Below are 21,556 nucleotides of genomic sequence, written 5' to 3'. Positions count from 1 at the left end.
CAATATTTTTAATGTTTTTTATATTTTATTAGAAAATGAAAATTGTAAGCTTTTTTTAATAGTGTTTAAGTCAGCTCATTAAAATATTTCGGTTAATAAAGCACATTTTGAATACTTGTATTATTTAAAGTCTTTGTAAACAGACAAAATTAAGAAAATATTCTTTACTTTAATTTTATTTTACATACGGTAGTTATTGATCTAATTGAAGTAACATTAAATTTGAAAAAGTTGATTTTAAATTTTCTTAGTAATATTAGCAATAGCTAAATTTTTCTTTCAATGCAACTCTTAAGGGTACGTATAAGGGAAACCTCCCTACTTGCAAGCCAATATCATGCGGGGTTCCTCCGCCTATTTACGACGGGTTATACAGGACCAAAGGCAGTAATGTGTACTTGGATCAAGCAGTTTATATTTGCTATGACGGTTATTATCTGAATGAAGAAGGTAAAAATTACAATTATACTTTTAAGTTCTATGCTAGTCTAACTACTTAGTTTACAACTATATAAAAACTAGTAATACAATTATTTATACATAAACGTTTATATTAATATCTGGTAGCTAGAATTTTAATATTTACATTGAAAATGTTTAATTTGTTTAGTCTTAACTTAGTTCGTATTTTGCTATTAAATTTATAGTTTTTATTTCAATAGACATTGTACGTTCAACTGTAACCTGCCAATCGAACAAAAAGTGGTCGCCAGGACCAATTAGGTGCCTACCAAAGAATTGTGGACTACATCCACTTGTAAATCATGCTACTCTGAAAAATAGTAATCAATCGACTTTTTATCTAACGAAACTTAACTATGAATGCAACGTTGGATACTACCTTGAAGGTTTAACTTTACCTTTAACTTAACTTTTACTATTTGTATTAGTTTTTATCTTATACCTTAAGTTTATTTATTTAGAATTTACATAAACATACTTCATAAAAAATTAATAAGCCTTTTTTTAACTTGATTATTACTAGAATTTCTTTCAAAACCGTCATCAGCAAGCAATATTGTTATATTTATATAGAAGAAACATAGTTTTTTATATACACAGGTAACGGTATAATAAGTTGTGAAAAAGACGGTAATTGGTCTAATGTTAAATGGAGTTGTTTACCAAAAGATTGTAGCGAACCTAGTATTTTGAAACATGCTTTTGCAAATTACACTAGTACTACTTATATGTCGAAGGTTAGGTGTTCTAAATCAAATATTAGTGTGTAATGCTAATATAATTAGCGGTTTTTTACATAACTTAATTATCAGTTAACACGTATGCAATTTATGTTTTTGAGAATATAGTTAAACAACAAACAAAACTAATAGTTTTTCAAGTTTTTACTCACTCGTACATTTGGTGTTATTTTTATTCTGTTGTTGGTACTGTATAGATTATAAAAGGTAATAATGGTCTAGCTCTAGCTGTACTACCCATTAAGTTAGCTCTAGTTATATCGACAGGATGGCTAAAATTTATTGAATCCTGGAATATTATGATAATTTAAGATCTAGGTGAGAAACATTGAATATAATACATTTTTTTAAACCATTCAGCATTATAAGATTTTAAACATCTTTGAACTGTATAAAAGCATTATTTCTAAAATTTATAATTTTTCTTTTTAAATTCATTTCTTGAATTATGAAATTATACTAAGTTAGGCTATAGGGGATCGTACTTAATTTTGTTTATTTTTACTTTAGCTAACATAAATATTATTTACAGCTTAACATACAGGTTGCCCAAAAAGCCTGGAATTTGACAGCATAGGCAAATAAAAAAACAGAAAAAATTGGAAATTGGGAAAGTTTGAAAAAAACCTGGAATTTTGTACAAGAGTTGTTAAAAAACCTTATTTTTTTAAAATTTTAGTTTTTTAACAACTTTTTTATAATAAAAATTCTATATTTTATCATTTATAGACTTAAAAAAGTATATGCAAGTTTTTAATTAGTAACATGTATTTATATTCAGTCATCAAGGCAAAAAGATTGGTATGTAATTCAATATTTAGTTTACTGTTTTCATAAAATTTCATTGTATTTTACAGGAGATAATAAAGTTTTTCTATGTTACGATTTTAATTGCACTAAAAAATTGTTGTAAAAGTTTAGTGTTAAGTGAAACAAGTAGAAATACAAAACAAATTGAAAGTTATAATAAACTTTATTCATTCATACTTTATAAAGTTTATTTAAGTTCTTGTTTTCATTTTTGTTTCACTTTATATTAGTTGTTGCAAATTTTTAATTTTTTTTGATTAAATAGGTTGATAAATAATAATAAAAAATTAAAAAACTAAATCTTACAACAAGTTTTAGCTACCCCGAGGGCGAATTCGGAGGGCTTTTTTGCGTTAATATGGCCATTTATATTACAGTAGACTACCGCTTAAGTACGCACTTTTTTTGGTACGCACCCCGCCTTAAGTACGCACTTATCCAGAAAAACAAAAAAATAATTTACTTTTTTTTTTACTAAAAAACCAAATTTAAGAGCTAGTTTAGAAAATCTACCTTCTGGACAAATACAGCATTTAAAAGATTTAGTGTCACTGTGAGTTGCTTGATGTTGAACTAATGAACATTGTAGAGCAAATTTTAATAACTATGTTAACAAAACTAGAAAAATAAAAGTTTTAAAAATACAATTCAATCTACATTTTTAACTGTGCCATTATATGTACAAATTTATTTATCAAAATAAAGGATGTTATATTAGAACTTCTAAAAAATTCCAGTTTTTTTGCTTAATTTTCAATCATCAAGTTTTTCCAGATTGTTTAAAGTTTCCAGGTAGAATGGCAAACCTGCTGAGTTAGCCTGAGAGTTTTACAGCTTTTAAACTAGGGTGAGTAATACTGAGTAGTCTAAGTGGCCTGAGATTGTGACAGTCCTGTTATTAAATGTTAATAAACTAAACACTTATGTAGTGGTTGCAGAAAAGTGAGAAGAATAATGATGTTTGAGCTGTAATGCTATAAAATAAATAAATCTAGATGACAAATTTAAAAAAGACCTACAAATACAACAAAATAAAGTCATAATTTAATTTAAATGTACACACATTGATGTTTTGAAAATGTTTGGTAAACACAATGTAGTTTGGTACTTTCCCTCTAACAAAACAAAATATGTGGCTAGCTGTAAGAAAGAAAACAAACAACTAAATTTCATATTATACTATGTCGTCAAAGAGTACGCACTACCCGTGCTAAGTACGCACTTTTTGGTCGGGTTCAATTTGCGTACTTAAGCGGTAGTCTACTGTATATATCAACATAAAAGTTTTTGAACAATCTTACGAGAAGAACTTTGAAGAAATTGATTTAAAATAATAGTACCAGTTGCAAAAGAATAAAACAAATATAAAATAATAGTAGTACTGTATTGTTAAAAAGTTTAAATCTATAAAAAAACAACTTTTTTTATTTAAGAATAGCTTACGACTAAAATGGTCAAAAAATGAGTGTAATTTCAAAAACCTGGAAGTAATTCTGAAAAACTCGGAAAAAAATTTGAAAACCTGGAGAATTTTTGTCAAAACGAGTGACCACCCTGATAATAGGCTAGCAGAGAAATCAAAATATGCTTTATAATAACTATGATAGTAACAACGCATATATAGTAACAAATATATTTAAGTAAAGCACAAGGTCTTTTATAATAGGTTCATTCATTCAGTTTGGCCATTCTGAACATAGTTTTAAGTAGTTTTTGAAGTAAAGTAAGTCAAAGTTGGTGAGTCCAACTTGTTTTGTAATCAAAGTGCGAATTATAGTATAAAAAACTATTTTTTAATCAAAAGTATATGTTTACGTGACAATTCAAATTCGGAGAACTCAAACTCCGACAATTCAAGTTCTTAAAAAATAGTTGAACAACTATTTTTCTGAAAACATAGTTTTTTTTAAATAAAAATTACATATGTAGATCTTATTAATATCTACAAGCCGCTTTTTATTTTTTGCAAAATCTAAAATATTTTTTCAGATATTTTAAAACTACTAAAAATAACAATATTTTTTTATTTATTTAAGCCATATCTCAATAATTATTTAATGTTTAAAAAAAAAATGGCTCGTAGATATTAATAGGACCTTCATATATATTTTTTATATTTTTCAAATATACATTACTTTTTTAGTTGTGGTCCTTTCAATTTTTTTTTTAAGAATTCGAATTGTCCGAATTTGAATAGTCGTGCACCCTAAGTTTATTATTAAAGCCATAAAAATTTAAGTTCTACAATTTATAACCAATCTTCTTCAAAATTTCATGTTTTAATTTTTAATAAATTAAATGCCTTTTAATTTACATTTACAAAAAAAAATAACTTTGGGGTTTTATCTTACGGACCGTGAGCTGGAATCGGTCCATTATAAAGTAAGTCCAGCTCACTATTTATTTGCTAATTGCAATTATTAAATCGTTCTTAAAAATATATTGAAAAAGTACGACAACAAAAAGTAACAATTGTAATAAAAAATTGATTGAGTACGAACTGCAGTGCTAATTTAAAGATTTTGGTTGTAAGTTTGTTGTAGCACATATTAAAACTTTTTTTCAATATAAGTTTACAAAAAACGGTATGTGAAAGTCTATATCTAATAAACCCGGTCCGTTACGAGTAAAAAACTACTTCTCTAGTCGTTTTGCCACATCTAGGCTACCGAATAGAGAAGTTTCCAAGTGCTAATTAACAAGAACTTCATGAAAAAAAGTGCAGGTTTCAATAAAACAAAACATTTTAGCACTTTGAAATGTTTTAGTAATTACAACAAATAACAGGGTTCGTGCGCGTCAGGCTAAATCAGTTTTTTTCAAAAAAGTTAAAAAACTTCAGGCTAAATCAGTTTTTTTATTCAAAAATTTGAGAATCTCATTTTTTCTCAGTTCAAATGCTTAAAAATTTTTGATTAAAAAATATTGAATTTTTTTTTTCAGATTAAATTGAGATGTGAATTTATTTATAAATAAAGATTTAGTTATTAAAGACAAAATCAGTCAGTATTTGTAAATATAAATGCTTAAAACCTTTTGTTAAATCTCTAAAAAATTAAAAAAAAAATTCATTTTTTTGTTTTGAGTAGATGATCTGTTTTAATCTCTAATTTAAGGGCTTTATACCAAATACTTTTTAAATTAAAACTCTTAGCAGTTTATTCATATATTTAACTGTTTGTTTAAAGTTATTAGAGGTATTCACAACACTAAAACTTAGCTTTAAGATATAAGTTCTAAATTTTGTGGGAGTACAAATTTTAAGTACAATTCATTTTTGCTTACAAAAAGAAAATATTGAAGATTTTTTTTTAAATTTAAGTGTAAGCTTTTTAAATCTGAAACGACATTAACAATTATTGTATTTATTTAGAGTTTAGGATTTATAATTATGTACCAATTTTAAGTATTAGTCAAAATATTATAAAAAACATTTGTTACTTATTCATGTTATGTGGAAGTGTTTCATTTTAAATTTTAATAAAACACGACAATGCTCGTCGTTTTATTATAAGTCTTATGGTTGTAATGTTTTTACTTAGTGCTTAATTAAATTGAACAATTGTGTTTAGTAATATAAATTAAATTTTTACACTAGTAATCGAATAGATATAAAACTTATCACTGAATTTGTTATTTTAAGGGCATAGGGGGGTAAATCACATTTTTTACAATTTAGTCTTATTTTATTTAGTTTTAACTAAGCTATGAGTTGCTTTTTGCATATTTTTAAAGTTCAAAATATTTTTGACATAAAGCTGGTTGAAATCAAAGACTACAATAGTACTGGTCAAGACCCCCCAATACCTAAAATGACTTCTAAAGGGAATTTTTCTTACTTCAAAAATGTCAGGCTAAAATGGTCTCTGTCAGGCTAAATGAAAAAAATTTCGCGCACGAACCCTGAAATAAGCAACTTTTTTAAATAAGTTAAAATTTGAACTAAAACGGGGCAAGAAAAGATATACATTGAAATTCAGAAAATTAAAAATTTTTTTAATTAATTAAGAAAACTTATAAAAATTTGTAAAACTTGAAGGAGTATTAAAAAATTTATTGACTACCCTCTAACCTGCAAACTTAAAGCTTTACATTTGTTTATTATAATAATTAATATGTTTGTTTTATTAATATACTTGTCTTATTAATTTTTGATTAAGTTTTTTAATACATACAACTTATGTAATAAGTATCGAAAACAAAATTCATACGCATATATTATTCTATTTTATATTTAGTTTTAAAGATTAGTATATAGTAAGTAGAACTTTTACATTTTTAAATAATTTTATTATTGTACTAGTTCTGCTCATTATATATAATGTTATAGAAAAGTTTTGTTTACATTGATAAAGCTGCTATTTAAAGCATTTTAGCAAAGTAATACCAGTTTTAGATATTAGTTGAAATAATAAATGAAACTAGTGTTTAAAAATTGTAGAGAAACAAAAAAAACTGCTTGAATTAGTTTTTATTTTAAATTTTTTATTCTCAATTTAATTTTTTTTTATAAACTTAAATAACTATGCTTTACTTATTTTGAAGCATACCTCATTCAATAAAGTTCCCAAAAAACTGATAGCGTTTGTTCATCAGGTTTCATATAAATGTAAAGAAGGATTCAAAATAAGCTCAACAGCTGATGATGATTTACTAATAACCTCATCTAGGATTGAATGCTTATCATCAGCCAAATGGCAGAAAATAAACTTTGAATGTCAACCAATTAAGTGCAATGCTGAAATTTATCTTAAAAACGGGTTTAAATTGGCAGCATAAAAATAAAAATAAAATTATTGTTTGAATAAAAATTGTATGCTTCAGTTGTTGTATTAACTTATGTAAATAAATAAACTAAATATGTTTATTTGTGTTTTATTATAAACTTAAAAATTTCAAAGTATCGTCCATTAAAAACTTGATAAATACGAGCTTCTGTAAATAAGTTTATTGGTGTAATGATTTAATTAAAATTACTAGTAAAATTTAAACGCTTTGTTGTAAGTTATAACTGTAAAAAAATTAAGCTTTCAAATAGTACTCCTTTTTCTATTTATAGGTCCTAGCTTATAAAATATAAAACAACAACTCACTAATTATGAGTTATAAGCTTTATAAAACCATTTACTATTACTATAATTTTTCAAAGATTATTATTCTTATACTAATTTACTAAACATATAATTACAAATTTAAAACAAAATATTGATTAATTAAACTAGTTATGGCTAATAAAGATTTGTTTTATGTGCAAATTATTTTTAAACTTAATACTTGTTTAAATTATTTTTCTATCAGTTATAAGATACATAAAGTAAAAAAGTTTGAAAAAATTACGTGTAGAAATTTTGTTTATACTTTCATAGACATCTAAAATTTGTTCTTTTCAATTTTTTAGTTATGCAATTTTTATTACACTAATATTATTTAACATTTTATAGAAATATTTTTTCAAATAGAGAACGCTGAACTTTAATAGAAAGTTATTTTCAATATTGATTTATTAAACTTTTTAGACAAGTATCCTTTAAAAGTAACTGGAAGGAGTTCATAACAAGCACAAAAAGTTTGTTTTATAAGGATGAGATCACATTTTTTTGTGATACTGGTTACTATTTAAGTGGTGAACAATTAACTACTTGCAAATCTAATGGTTAGCTTGACTAAATTTTTGAAATATATGTCAATTTCCATTTGTAGTAAATTAAATTTAAGAAAAAGCAGTTAATTTTTGTATACCAAAGTTAAAAGTGTGATATTTAAACCGATCATTTATGGCAAATAAAGAGAACTCAAACATAAAGTTTTAAATAAATTTTGTTCCAGGGTTTTATTATAAAACATGTAATTTAGGTTGCATCAATTTAGTATTAATTATCAAAATTATTTAATAAAGTTTTTATTTACAGTTTCAGTTCAAGAAATAAAATAAATTGTTTTTTTTTTTTTTCTACTACATGTTTTAACTTTTCCGAATACAGGAGTTTTAAGCAAAAAGTTACCTAATTGCCTTCCTGTTTTTTGTGGAATTCCGCCAAATTACCTGAATTCAAAGGTCATGTACGATGGTACAACATATCTTCATAATGCAACTTACACTTGTAATGAAGGATATGCTGTTAAGTGAGTACTTAATAAAAATTAATCTTTAAGTTGTATAAATTTTCCTTCTATTTTTAGTTATAGACTCAAAACTAAATAAACTAAACTTTTATTCTTTTAATACTTAATTTATTTTTGAAAATGAAATTTATTTATTGTACTAACTAGGTAGAAAATAAAAAAAATTAAATACTTTAAACTGTTTTTAGTCCAAACACGGTAGCAGAGCAAACAGTAATTAAAAGTAAGTGCTCATCAGAAGAAAAGTGGACAGAAGAAGTAGGAGTTGTATGCAGCAAGATTAAGTGTGAAATAGCACCAGCTTTAGAAAACGCTGTAATTATAAACGGTAGATCTGAGGTTTACACATACCTACACAAAGTAATTTATCAATGCAACAAAGGATATGACGCTGGTCCTAAGACCGTAACTACTACTTGTCAAGTGTGTTCTATTTTTTTTTTTTAACATTATAAAACCTCAGTTTCGTTCAATCTAATTTTTAGTTATTTATATCTCTGTAAAAGTGTAAAACAAAATATATGTTTATTTTTCATTGTATTGTATTTTTAAACGCTTTAGTATTTTTCATCTTCCTATTTTCAGTGTATCTTGACTAAAATTATAAATTAGTAGTTTTGTGCAGGCTAATAAGCAATTTACTACGTTGGAGCCTTGTAAAATAATTTCGTGTAAAGACATTGTGTGTCCTGGGTTGGCCTACTGCTTCTCAAAAGGTAGCAATTACAATGAAGGTAGTATGAATATAACATGTAAGCCTGGCTATGAGCTGGCTAACAACGTTGTAACAACTAATCTTAAGTGTAGTTGGAATGGTTTGTGGATACCAAGTTCAGGAAATAGATTGCCAGCAGCTGATAGTATGCTTTTATAATTTTTATTTACAGTTGATAAGTTTGAGTAAAAGTGCTAAAAATACAGTTATTTTTTTATATCGGAAAATTTTTACATGAAAATATCATACTAAATTTAGTAACAAAAAAAAGATTAAATTAATTTTTAATCATTTTAAATGAATTCAAACTGCCATATACAGGTTTAAAATGTAATCCGATTACATGTAGCAAACCTCCAAAAGTTGCTAACGCTTCCTACACCTTAGACTATAAAACAATGAAATATCTTACGGTAGCAAGTTATAAGTGTAATGACGGTTACGAGTTATCTAAAGGATCTATTAATGATCTCGTTTGTAGAGAGAATAGACGTTTTGGTGATGGAGGTTTACCAAAATGTGAAAGAAAAAGCTGCGGTGTTTACAAGTGTCCTCTAAACAGTAAGTTAAAAGATTACTAAAGATATTTCAATCTAAACTTATAGATATAATACTTTTAGTTTTAGTAAAGTTTGAGAACAAAAATATTTTGTTAAGTTTTATAATAAGTATACTCAAGTTTTGTTTAAAAAGTAATTAAAACAGAATGTACTGTGTCATTTAGTTATGCATAATTAAACAATTGTAGCGATATGTAGTGGAAATGGTCAGTTCTTCGGTGACATGATAAATTTAGACTGTTCTATCGGGTATCAACTCACAGAAAACACGACTCATGATGTTGTTCACTGTGGCACAGACGGAAAATGGACAGAAGTTTTACATACGGAAATGCAAGTGTGTTCTCGAGTAATTTGTGGAAAGTTCCCTAAAGCTCAGCATGGAACTTTTAAAAATTTGAACACTTTCGATAGGTTAAAAATGTTACCTTGATAAAAATATTATCATAGTTTACGAAAAAGTTTTTCTTTTTTTAGTTCAGTTAATACAGCATAGATAGAAATATTTTCAAAAAGCTTAAATTTGTTTGGTTTTATGTGACGAAATTATAATGCTACAAACTTACGAGCAGTATTACAAGATACAAAGATACATTGACATTAGAATGTGATAAAGGGTATTATACTGAAGATAAAGTTGATGTAAAATGTAAGGAAAATAAAAATTATACAAAAGTGAAGGCAATTTGTCTACCTATTGACTGCAAAATTCCATACAAGTTACTGCATGGAACTACTGAATATAATAAAAGTTATTATTTTATAATTTTATCACTGATGTTGAAATCTAAAAACTGTTTTATTTTTTATCACTCAAGATTTACTATGATATAAGGTTATTTTTTACTCGCAATTTATTTGTTTTGTCCCGTAAATAAAAATGAATAAAAGTATTTTAATGAAAATAACATGTTTTGTTTTTAGAAACCACTTTTGGTAGTACCGTTGAATACTCATGCAATAAAGGATTTTCTTTGATTGGTTCAAAAGTAAAAACTTGCGACCACAAAGGAACTTGGGTGGATATTTTTAAATCGGCCGTTTTTGAAAATGGTTATTAGTTTAATTTTATATACTAGGTAGAAAAATTCTCTAAAAAATATTTTAGTCTAGTTAAGGATATTCATTAACATCTTTACTATATATTATAACTACTTTTATATAGTCTTTTTAAGTAGTTGTATTTCAAAATTGTACTTTAAATTACTTAGCCCTTCTACAAAATAATAATCAACGACTTAAAAAGTTTAAAATAACCAAGTTCTTTTTCAACTACAAAGTTATTTTGCTAATACTAATCATAAAAATTTTGTTAAAATCATTTATGTGAAAATAAAGAATAATAATATTTATAGAATTCTTGCAATTATTTTTTTCAGCGTTTATAATGTTTGATCTATTTAAGAAGTATTTAATAATTAACATATCTAAACTAATAGTAAAGCTGTTTAATAGATTTCGTATGTAAAAACAATTTAAGTATTAAATTGAGAATGTCTTTAAAATTTCGATTTGAACCACAATGTCTAGAATTCATATTTATAGGCCATTAAAGTTTTACAATATAATTACAAAGAATTTCGAAAAAAAAAACTAAATATTTGTAGACTAATTTATCAAAATACGTAATAATCCAGTAAACATAAATAAGCAATCAAAAACATAAAACATAAATCAATAAATATATTAGTTTTAAGTTATTGCAGTTGTTTAATAGTATAAAAACTATACTATTCCTTCGAGTAGTAAACTTTATTATTATATTCTAACAAACATTTATCACCTTTTTTACCAATAAAATTGAGTTGCCGTTTTATTTAAAAAATTTTATTTCCTTTTATTTAGTTTGTCGGTTTTTTTTAATAACTTTGCAATAACTTACATGAATGATACTTAGAATCATGGTGCTCAAAAGTTTATGTTTAAGTACTTTTATATTTTGATATAAGTTGTTAATTGCATTGACATAGAGTTGCAGAAAGTGTTATGTTATTTTTCACTTAAAAACCTACATAAATATTTCAGACTTAGGTTCAGGTAATTCAGGGTCAGGAAAAGAAGCTGGAAGTGGACAAACTCAAAATCTCAACACGTTTATTGCTGAAACAGATGGTTTTTTTTTTGTTCTCATAGATAAATTATAGTCGAAGCGATTTTTATTTTCTGATTTTTTACAAAAAATATAGCTTTAAAAACAAATTACATAAAATACTATATAATACTAAAAATTAAGATTCAACGGTTTATCAACAACCATTTTGCCAACCAAATCCTTGTGGTGTTGCACCAACAGTAAAATATGGTAAATCATCAACTGGTTTAAAAACAGTTTTTTACAAAGAAAAAGTTTATTATGAATGTGAAACTGGTTTCAAACTGTTTGGTTAGTATACTTCCTTTTTTTTATGTTTATAAAATATTAAAATTCAAAAGCTCGTTTTCTAATCCTATTGAATTAATTTGACAATATTTAATTAGATGTGTATTGAATCTTATTTTTTAAAATTTGCTTTTAAAGGTAACAAGACTGTTATTTGTCAGTCGAGCGGTAGGTTTGGGGAGCCGCCTTCATGCGATCCTATAAAATGCCCAGTTGCTCCATTACTCGACAATGGAAAGATTTCTAATATTAAGAAAATGTATAGTTAGTTTAACACTAATCATTCTAAACTGAATATAAACGTGATTTAAAGACAAGCTACAAAGTTAAATTAGTGTTTTTATTTGCTTTATCATATTCAGTCAAAGTTAAATGCGATTCATTTTAACATGATGTAAAGTAAAGATTAATTTAACTATTATTGATAGAATTATTGTAGCTTTAGTTATTTTACAAAGTTTTTATACATTGCATTTAAATGCGTGTCTAAACAAAACAACTTTTTAAAACAAATATTTTCATGTGAAAAAGAATATTTTTTATAACATTTTATCAGATAAGTTGTTTAAACTTTTATCGCTTAAAAAAATAAAAAAAAGTGTATTTAGTGTATAATATGTAACTATTTTTCTTCAGTTGTTTCTACATAGAGCAAAAAAGATGAACTCAGAGTTTTTAAACTTCCTATTTAAATTTCATGTTTACTTATTTCTACAACTTATTATTTGTAAAGGGTTAATAAAGGAAAAAACATTTTGTTCTTCGACTGTAGACATACTCTAGTACAGTGGTCTTCACTCGTGTGCATAGAAACTAATTTACTGAACACAGACAAATTAGTAGGGTGAAAAAATATTTAACGATGTTTCTTTTGTCGTTTTCTAATATAAATAGCAAATTGTAGCACATGTTAACAACTTTTCACAACTCATTTATATTATTGAACCCCAAATCATAAATGTATTACATTTTTTATGATTTCAACTTTATATATTTTAAATGCGCAGAATTCATTTCCCACTAGTTTACTTTGAACAGCTTTTGAAAAGATTTAAGACCACTGCTCTAGCACATTGAGATTTAAATTTTAACCGTTTAAGAAAATTAATAAATGCTAAAGTAAAATTGTACAAAAAAACAAAATTTAACTCTTACAGTGTAAAGTAGTAAAACTAAAGTTTCTACTTTCATTATTTATTTTTGCGAACAAAAATTTTGTATAATATTTAATGATTTAAAGCGATCTAGGGTAACATAAAAAATCATTCAATATATCTACTAAATGTTTTTCAATACAATACTGTTTAAAATAGGGATCGACGACGTACGGCCAGTAACAAAAATATTTGACCTGCGCCGTGTTTTTAGCTTGAAAACATACTGTGGTCTTTTTGGTAACAATTTTTTTTATTGTGCTGTTTATTTGATTTATAGGTTATATTAGAACTTTTTAAAGGACTATTTTATTGTTATTTATTTTTAAAGGGTATTTTTTTTATACAAACATTATGATCAAATATTTTCAATGATTCTCATTAGAGCTTTACCAGCAGATTATGGTTCTCTTAATTTACTTGATAAGTATATTAACAACATAAAAGATATTCTTGGTAGAAATACGTACCAAAAGTTTCTCGTTAATGTAGCAACTATCTTCTACAAAGTGAACTTTTTTGATAATATCTAAGCCTTACGGATCGGAAAGATTACATGTGGTATTTAAGCTTCCATACGTACTACGCAGTAAATCCTACTTAATGACAAACAAAGTAAAATTGTTAAAAGAGTCAGCTTGTTATACAGTAAAACCTAGAGTAATTTTTGTATCTATGCCTGTTATAACTCTCGAAGTAAAATACGCCGTATCACTCTTTGACAATAGATGTATTATATACAAGTTTGATTGTTCCTGTGACAAGATTAACATTGGAAGAACCATGCGTTATTTTAAGATCAAAATCAAAAAGAATTTTTTCCAAGGTGTGTCAAAAGTCATATGACAGGCAAAACTTTTCAAAAACCAGAGCAGTGATAAATATTGCGAAATGACAAGCAGCCAACATTTAATAAAAATACAAAAAACAATGGATAATATAACATTTCAACATTTAGTAAGCGTGGAACTAATTTTAATCTTATAAAAGTAGAAGCCATTTAGATTCACTTTTATAACCCACTAGCTATGCAAGTAGAAAGATGTTGTTATGCTGGTAAACTATTTCAAAATGCTCTATTTTACTATGTATTTTACAAATTTATTTAGCATTCGCACTCTTTAATTGAAAAATAAAACTAAATTTTGTTTTCCTTTACTGATTTTGTTACAATACATCTATGTTTGCTGTGTAATTATTATATTCAATTTTACCTTTTTGGTGTACGTTTTGTTAATTATATTTATGTTTATTTAGAAAAGAACATTAGTTTTACATTAGTTTTCTTGTTACTGTTCTGCTGGTAAACCCTCATGAAAAGTAATGAGTTATATTGGTTTTAAATATAAAGTTGTAAAGTTGAGTTTGGTGTTGTATTACTTTATTAAATTGGAAAAATGAATGTTTTTGTAGTAAATTTTTTCATAAATGCAGTTCCGCTAGAACATTTTTGAACAAGTCCGGTTACATAATATTTTTACTGGTAAATCTAGCCCGCCGATTAGAAAAGCTGCAAACACCTAATTCAAAACAATTCTACTTTTACTTTTTGATCCGCTGCGTTTTTACTTTTAAAACTTGAATAAAAGTACATAGTTAATAGTGCTGAGAGAAGTCAGAACAGAGTAGCTTATATATTTTTAAATTGTTTTATGTTTTAAAGTATAATTTTCTTGTTTAGATTATTTCTATTTTTAAACAGATCGTATCCACAACGGTTTAGTTTTTAATGATGAAATTACTTACAAATGCAACAATGGCTACAACTTTGATATCAAAAACGCAATATTTAGAGATGTAATAGTTTGTACCGAGTTCGGTATTTGGGACTCTAACTCACCGAAAAGTTGTCATCGCATTAGTTGTGGTCCGCCTCTTATATTAGAAAATGGACAAGTAGATACAATAGAGGGACAGCTTTTTGGAGATATAGTTAAGTACAGTTGTAGTTATGGATACTACATGGTCGGAGACAATAAACTTGTTTGTGGTTCAGATAGGTTAATTCTTTTATTAACTAGTATTTGTATAATGTATTGCGAAGTGTTTTATTCTAAGTGTTTGAAAAAATTAAATCTTACCTAAGGTGTTGTAACTTATTTTTAGTATGAACAATAAAAATTTCTAAACTTATGTACATATAAGGAGTCGAATTAGTTTTTTTTTAACAACTGAAAACAAAACAGTTTTCTACTCCTTTAGTGAACTATAAGAGATTTTCAGTTGTTAACTAAATCTTATTAAAACGAAATAAAATTATATCTATAACGGATTTAAATTTTTGAAGAATAGCTACAAAAAGCTACTTTTGACTAAACAAACACTTTCTTGAATAAACATTTAGAATTTTAGCTTATATAATGCTTTTAAACACACCTTCATTTAACAGAAAATGGATTACTGCAAACTTTCCAAAATGTCTTCCAGTATCATGCGGACATTTAAAAAGTATTGAAAACAGTAAATTTTTAATAAATAATGATTTTAAAACTACGTACAAGAACCAAGCGAAATTGCGTTGCAATTTAGGCTATGAACTTGAAGGAACTAAATATAAAGAAACGATTATAACTTGCAGTGGAGAAGGTATGTGGTCCCCATTACCACTATCTTGTATAATTGTTGACTGTGGTAGACCAGTTGATATAAAATTTGGAAGATTTCAGGGAAAAAAATATTCTTTCGGTGAACAAGTCATATATTTTTGCAATGCTGGTTATGAGATTCAGGTTCAGTTTATTTTTCTTATTTAATTTAGTTTTCTTTGTAGAATTATCTTTTTTTTTCTTGGTTGTAGCGTTCATGTAACTGTTTTAATTTTTTGTCTGTAAGAAGTTTAATAAATCATGTTGATAAATGTATACTTATAATGTGTATTCTTAAATCAAAATAAATTTAGGGTAATTCAACACTAACCTGTGAAGCAGACAAATACTGGAGTTCAAAAGCCCCCTCATGTGAGCCTGTTGATTGCAATAAAGTTCCCGGTGTTGAACATAGTACTTATGTTGACCGAAGTCTTGTCTACCCACAAAACGTCACTTACACATGCAATGAAGGTTGACCTTTTATTAAAGTTTTTTTTATGTTTTTTTATTTAAAATTAGTTTTTATTTAGCTGGTTTTTTTAACTGTTCTACTTAATATTTCAAAAAGTATTTACTTTTATAGATTTATGAAACCAATTTGTTTTTTCAAATAGAACATATAAGTTAATAATCTTTGAAAAAATAGTTTGAAAGCAGTTTAGCTTATCCATGTACTTTTAAAAATGTGCAACATAAATATTTCTTATAAAAGAATTTTTTTAATAACAACTTTTTTTGCTCTTTGTAAATCTGAAAAAATAAGAACCAAAAAGCAATCAGTTTTATAAAGTCTTAATACTAAATAACCTAACAGTTAGATTCTTAGATTTTAAAAAATTATCTTAAATAACTGTTAAATAAGTATAAAAACTCTACAGAAAGGAAAGCAAAAAATTATATAATTCTCTAACCTTTGAGATAACCAAAAATCCATTCACTTTTTTCTATTAAATTTTAAAATAACAGGTTATTTAATGGAAGGTCATGCAACTTTGACTTGTACGTCAGAAGGTGTTTACAATTTTCCAGCTCCTATATGCTTACCTATACATTGCGAAAAACCCCTTGTAAATCAAAACTCTAGTATTGTTCAGAAAAAAAATACATATGTCTACGGGAACTCAATTGAATTTCAATGTGATGTTGGTCATGAAATGAAAGGTTGTTTCAAACCAACGATTTTTTAAAATTAGCTAAATACTATTTTTTAAAATTTTAGAGGCTCTTTAAATTTTTTATTTTCATTTTAGATATATCATTAGTTAAAATATACTTTTCTTCTAACTTTTGTTATTGATTTAACAGGTAGTTCAGTGCTACAATGTTTGTCAAATGGTAGGTGGTCAACAATTTCTCCATTTTGCATACCAATTTCTTGTAACAAACCAACTGGAATTGAAAACGGGCATGCTGAAAAAGAGTCAAATACTTACTTAAGCACTGTAAAATACGTTTGTGATAAAGGTATGGAGTTAAATTTTGAGTAGACACAAATCTAAAAGGTTTTTAAAGTTCGAACTTTCTTCACATAAATTACACGAATATTAGACAAGTTTAATTGCAATTTGTTAAACTTATTTCCTTTTATGAATTTATACTTCAATAGCTTATTTTACAAACTAAGTTTCGGTCAAAGACACCTCGTCAGTGCTTAAATAAATCTAAAAAGATATGTGACAGTCATGGAAAATGGCATTTAAACAATTGAATTAAGATAAAACCAAATTTTTACTCAAACTTTTTTACTTTAAAAGCTAAACAAATCAAATTTTAATATTAAGACTGAGTTTAAGGTAAAGTTTAAACTTTAGTTAAGTTTTAGGATAAATATAACAACAATAATGATAATAATAAAAGCTGTATGTAGCTTTCTTTTTTCTTCTAGTTAATTTACAAAGTAAAATTGCTTAAGCAAAAATGTAATTAATAAAGTGAGCTTAAAATTGAGGTGAATTTTAAAGTAGCTTATTTTAATCGTGATGTAACTATTGAAAATTTAAACAATCTTGTGCTTGCAATAGCTATGAAAATTTGAAATCCCGCCCAAATTCTTTGTATAAAAATTTATAGATAAAACAAATTTTTACCTAAAAAGAAAACAAGTTAAATTACAATACTAAGATTGAATTTGTGGAAAAGTTTAAATTTTAGTTAAGTTTCAAAATCAAAGAACAACACAAGTAATAATAAAAATCTGTATTTAGCTTCTTATTTTCTTCTAGTTGATTTTCAAAGTAAACATTGCTTAAATAAAAATGTAGTTAATAGTAATAAGTGAGCTTAAGTTAAGATGCATTTTAATCAAGGTAATTTTTATTGTGACTTGAATATTAAAAATTTAAGTAATTTTGTGCTTGTAATAGTTATGAAAATTTGAAATTTTACTTGAATGATTTTTATAAAAAAAACTTTTAGCTTTAAGAAGATAATAGCTACACAAAAGTTAAAAAGCACGCATAAAGCCTGTATTACGGGTAGCTTAAGTTTTGAAGTGGAGTTTTCGGAAGTGCGGGCAGGAATAAAAGAGCTCGTACCGTTTGTTTAAATTGTCCCTTCTGTCTGCTTTAGCGATCGCGACCTTTTCTAATATGCAAGTACTGCAAATGCTTTGTGGGTTTTTGGCTTTGCCAATATGGTGGATTTTTCCCAATTTATTTTGTAGTCAATGTTGTTATTTTTAAGCTGCCATATATACTTCGATATTTCTGTTCAGTTCTCTTTATAGTTTTTAAAGTCACTAACATGGTTGTACTATCTTTTTTTGAAAGTTCTACCCGTTGAGCCCGAATAGTTTTTTGTTTCGTTATCCGATCTGATTGTCACTTTATGTACCACATTTTCAACTAAACATTTATTCTTAAGGGGACATTTGTTTTTTGTTCGACAGTTGCAAAGTGCTTCGTTTTGTTCGTCATTTCTTGTTTTTAAGTATTTTCGATTATGTTTTTGGATTAATTTTTTAATATTGCTCATGCAGCTATATGAAATTTTACAATTATTTCTGTTTATTATTTTGTTTAACTTGTGGTCTTCTTTAAAATGTTTATCTATTAGTTGCAGAAAAGCTTTACCTATATTGGTTCTTACTGATTGACAGTAGGGTGGGTTGAAGTAGATTGTTTTTTTATTCGTGCTGGTTTTTTTTTGTTTTGGTGGTTTGAGTATTCAAGTTTGTATTTGAATTTTGAGTTGGTTAGAGCATTCTGGTATCTGGTTATTTATTCATTGAAAATTACTTCGGATTTCGAGAGTCTATTGAGTTTTTTTTCGATCATTTATGGTAGGTTTTTTTTGATAATGGACGGGTGGTTCGAACACTTGTTAACCCACCCACCCACCCTACTGTCAGTCAGTAAGAACCAATATATGTAAAGCTTTTCTGCAACTAATAGATAAACATTTTAAAGAAGACCACAAGTTAAACAAAATAATAAACAGAAATAATTGTAAAATTTCATATAGCTGCATGAGCAATATTAAGAAATTAATCCAAAAACATAATCGAAAATACTTAAAATTAAGAAACGATGAACAAAACGAAAAACTTTGCAATTGTCGAACAAAAAACAAATGTCCCCTTAGAATAAATGTTTAGTTGAAAATGTGGTATATAAAGCGACAAACAGATCGGATAAGGAAACAAAAAACTATTCGGGCTCAACGGGTGGCACTTCCAAAAAAAAATGGTACAACCATATTAGTGACTTTAAAAACTATAAAGAGAACGGAACAGAAATATCGAAGTATATATGGCAGCTTAAAAATAACAACATTGACTACAAAATAGATTGGAAAATTATCCACCATATTAACAAATCCAAAAACCCACAAAGCATTTGCAGTACTTGCATATTAGAAAAGGTCGTGATCGCTAAAGCAGACAGAAGGGACAATTTAAACAAACGGTACGAGCTCTTTTATTCCTGCCCGCACTTCCGAAAACTCCACTTCAAAACTTAAGTTACCCGTAATACAGGCTTTATGCGTGCTTTTTAACTTTTGTGTAGCTATTATCTTCTTAAAGCTAAAAGTTTTTTTTATAAAAATCATTCAAGTAAAATTTCAAATTTTCATAACTATTACAAGCACAAAATTACTTAAATTTTCAATATTCAAGTCACAATAAAAATTACCTTGATTAAATAGCATCTTAACTTAAGCTCACTTATTACTATTAACTACATTTTTATTTAAGCAATGTTTACTTTGAAAATCAACTAGAAGAAAATAAGAAGCTAAGTACAGATTTTTATTATTACTTGTGTTGTTCTTTGATTTTGAAACTTAACTAAAATTTAAACTTTGCCACAAATTCAATCTTAGTGTTATAATTTAACTTGTTATCTTTTTAAGTAAAAATTTGTTTTATCTATAAGTTTTTATATAAAGCATTTGGGCGGAATTTCAAATTTTCATAGCTATTGCAAGCACAAGATTGTTTAATTTTTCAATAGTTACATCACGATTAAAATAAGCTACTTTAAAATTCACCTCAATTTTAAGCTCACTTTACTAATTACATTTTTGCTTAAGCAATGTTTACTTTGTAAATGAACTAAAAGAAAAAAGAAAGCTACATACAGCTTTTATTATTATTATCATTATTGTTGTTATATCTATCTTAAAACTTAACTAAAGTTTAAACTTTACCTTAAACTCAGTCTTAATATTAAAATTTGATTTGTTTAGCTTTTTAAGTAAAAAATTTTGAGTAAAAATTTGGTTTTATCTTGATTCAATTGTTTAAATGCCATTTTCCATGACTGTCACATATCTTTTTAGATTTATTTAAGCACTGACGAGGTGTCTTTGACCGAAACTTAGTTTGTAAAATAAATTATTGAAAGCATAAATTCATTATTTCTTCTCCAGCAGTTGAGATCTTTTATTTGTTTTCTTAAAACCAAAACATATAATATCACTTCCTTTTATGAGAGATATTAAAGTTTAAATGGCACTCAGAATTTTTTAAACAAAAAAAAAACGAAACAAAAATTTAAACTATCTACCACAGGATTTCAAATTGTAGGAGACAAAACTTCACCGAATTGTGATATTAATAAAGTATGCATGAAGTGTATGGAAAATAAAATTTGGAAAAATTTCAATGGAACATCAAAAAAACCATATTGTGAAAAAATCTATTGCAATGATGTGCCTGTTGTTCTAAATGGGTTCGAACTTATGTAAAAGATATATTTATAAGTTAATGTATTTAAGACTTAGAATGTTTTATTGAAATTATAAATTGAATATTAAGTGTCTAAATCGGGGTTTCCAAAACTTATTTTTTTAATCGCTCCCTTGGCAGAAGTTTAGAAAATAATCGCCATCCTTTACTAGTTCATTACCATTTATTTCTCTTTCCTCTGATAGTTAATTCGCTCGTAGACTATATCGCCAAACCCTGATCTAGATGATAAAAAAGATAGCTTAAGTAAGGTTAAACAATTTTTACTTGATATAGTACTACAAAAAGCTGCAAAAATATTTTTGTAACAAATTGTAAAGTAATTTATTTCTATAATGTTAAAAAAAATTGAAAACTTAAAGTAGGTTTTTAATTGTGACTTTCTCATGCTGCTAATTATTTAACAAACCAAAAATTAGTTCATGTATTCAGCTTTTTGCAACTTATTCAGCAAATGATTATGAAGTATTTTTTTTTTAAGTTATTTATTTTTACAACTAAAAAGTGCAGAATTTTATTAACACCAGTTTAGATCATTTGCTTACTACTTCTTTATTTGTTATGTGTATTTTATCATCAAGTTATTTGAGAAATATTCAAAATTCAGCTTGAAAGATGTTATTTTTAGCCCAAAAGCTAGCTAAATTACACTTTAAACCATAAATTAAAAAAATAATAATTAGTGAAAAATTGCTCTTTTAACTAAAAATCTCTTTTAGTATGTAGCTTCTAAATTATGAATATAATATTGTTAAACCCTATAAATGGAAAAAATTGCTAATTTTTAGCATATAGTTGTTTTTTTATCATACACTTGATGTTAATAATTTCAA

The 21,556-nt window shown here is 26.1% G+C and overlaps 1 protein-coding gene across 1 annotated transcript in view; it reads left to right on the top strand.

Annotated features, from left to right (window-relative positions):
* Window positions 1-16,719, top strand: part of LOC145833445 (sushi, von Willebrand factor type A, EGF and pentraxin domain-containing protein 1-like) — a 29,129-nt gene extending 12,410 nt beyond the window's left edge. The window contains exons 8-24 of the mRNA XM_082940621.1: window positions 297-450; window positions 663-848; window positions 1,063-1,199; window positions 6,609-6,772; window positions 7,529-7,665; window positions 7,994-8,135; window positions 8,324-8,419; window positions 9,200-9,411; window positions 9,599-9,824; window positions 10,351-10,463; window positions 11,436-11,522; window positions 11,644-11,793; window positions 11,929-12,054; window positions 14,647-14,944; window positions 15,334-15,673; window positions 15,844-16,003; window positions 16,499-16,719. Coding sequence (XP_082796747.1) covers window positions 297-450; window positions 663-848; window positions 1,063-1,199; window positions 6,609-6,772; window positions 7,529-7,665; window positions 7,994-8,135; window positions 8,324-8,419; window positions 9,200-9,411; window positions 9,599-9,824; window positions 10,351-10,463; window positions 11,436-11,522; window positions 11,644-11,793; window positions 11,929-12,054; window positions 14,647-14,944; window positions 15,334-15,673; window positions 15,844-16,003; window positions 16,499-16,719 — 2,949 coding nt within the window. The remainder of the gene's footprint in view (window positions 1-296; window positions 451-662; window positions 849-1,062; window positions 1,200-6,608; window positions 6,773-7,528; window positions 7,666-7,993; window positions 8,136-8,323; window positions 8,420-9,199; window positions 9,412-9,598; window positions 9,825-10,350; window positions 10,464-11,435; window positions 11,523-11,643; window positions 11,794-11,928; window positions 12,055-14,646; window positions 14,945-15,333; window positions 15,674-15,843; window positions 16,004-16,498) is intronic.
* Window positions 16,720-21,556: the final 4,837 nt, after the last annotated feature.

The sequence above is a fragment of the Thalia democratica genome, chromosome 4 (genome assembly GCF_965202585.1).
Source record: "Thalia democratica chromosome 4, ktThaDemo2.hap1.1, whole genome shotgun sequence".
Classification (NCBI taxonomy): domain Eukaryota; kingdom Metazoa; phylum Chordata; class Thaliacea; order Salpida; family Salpidae; genus Thalia; species Thalia democratica.
This window is presented reverse-complemented; position numbering and strand designations above follow the sequence as displayed.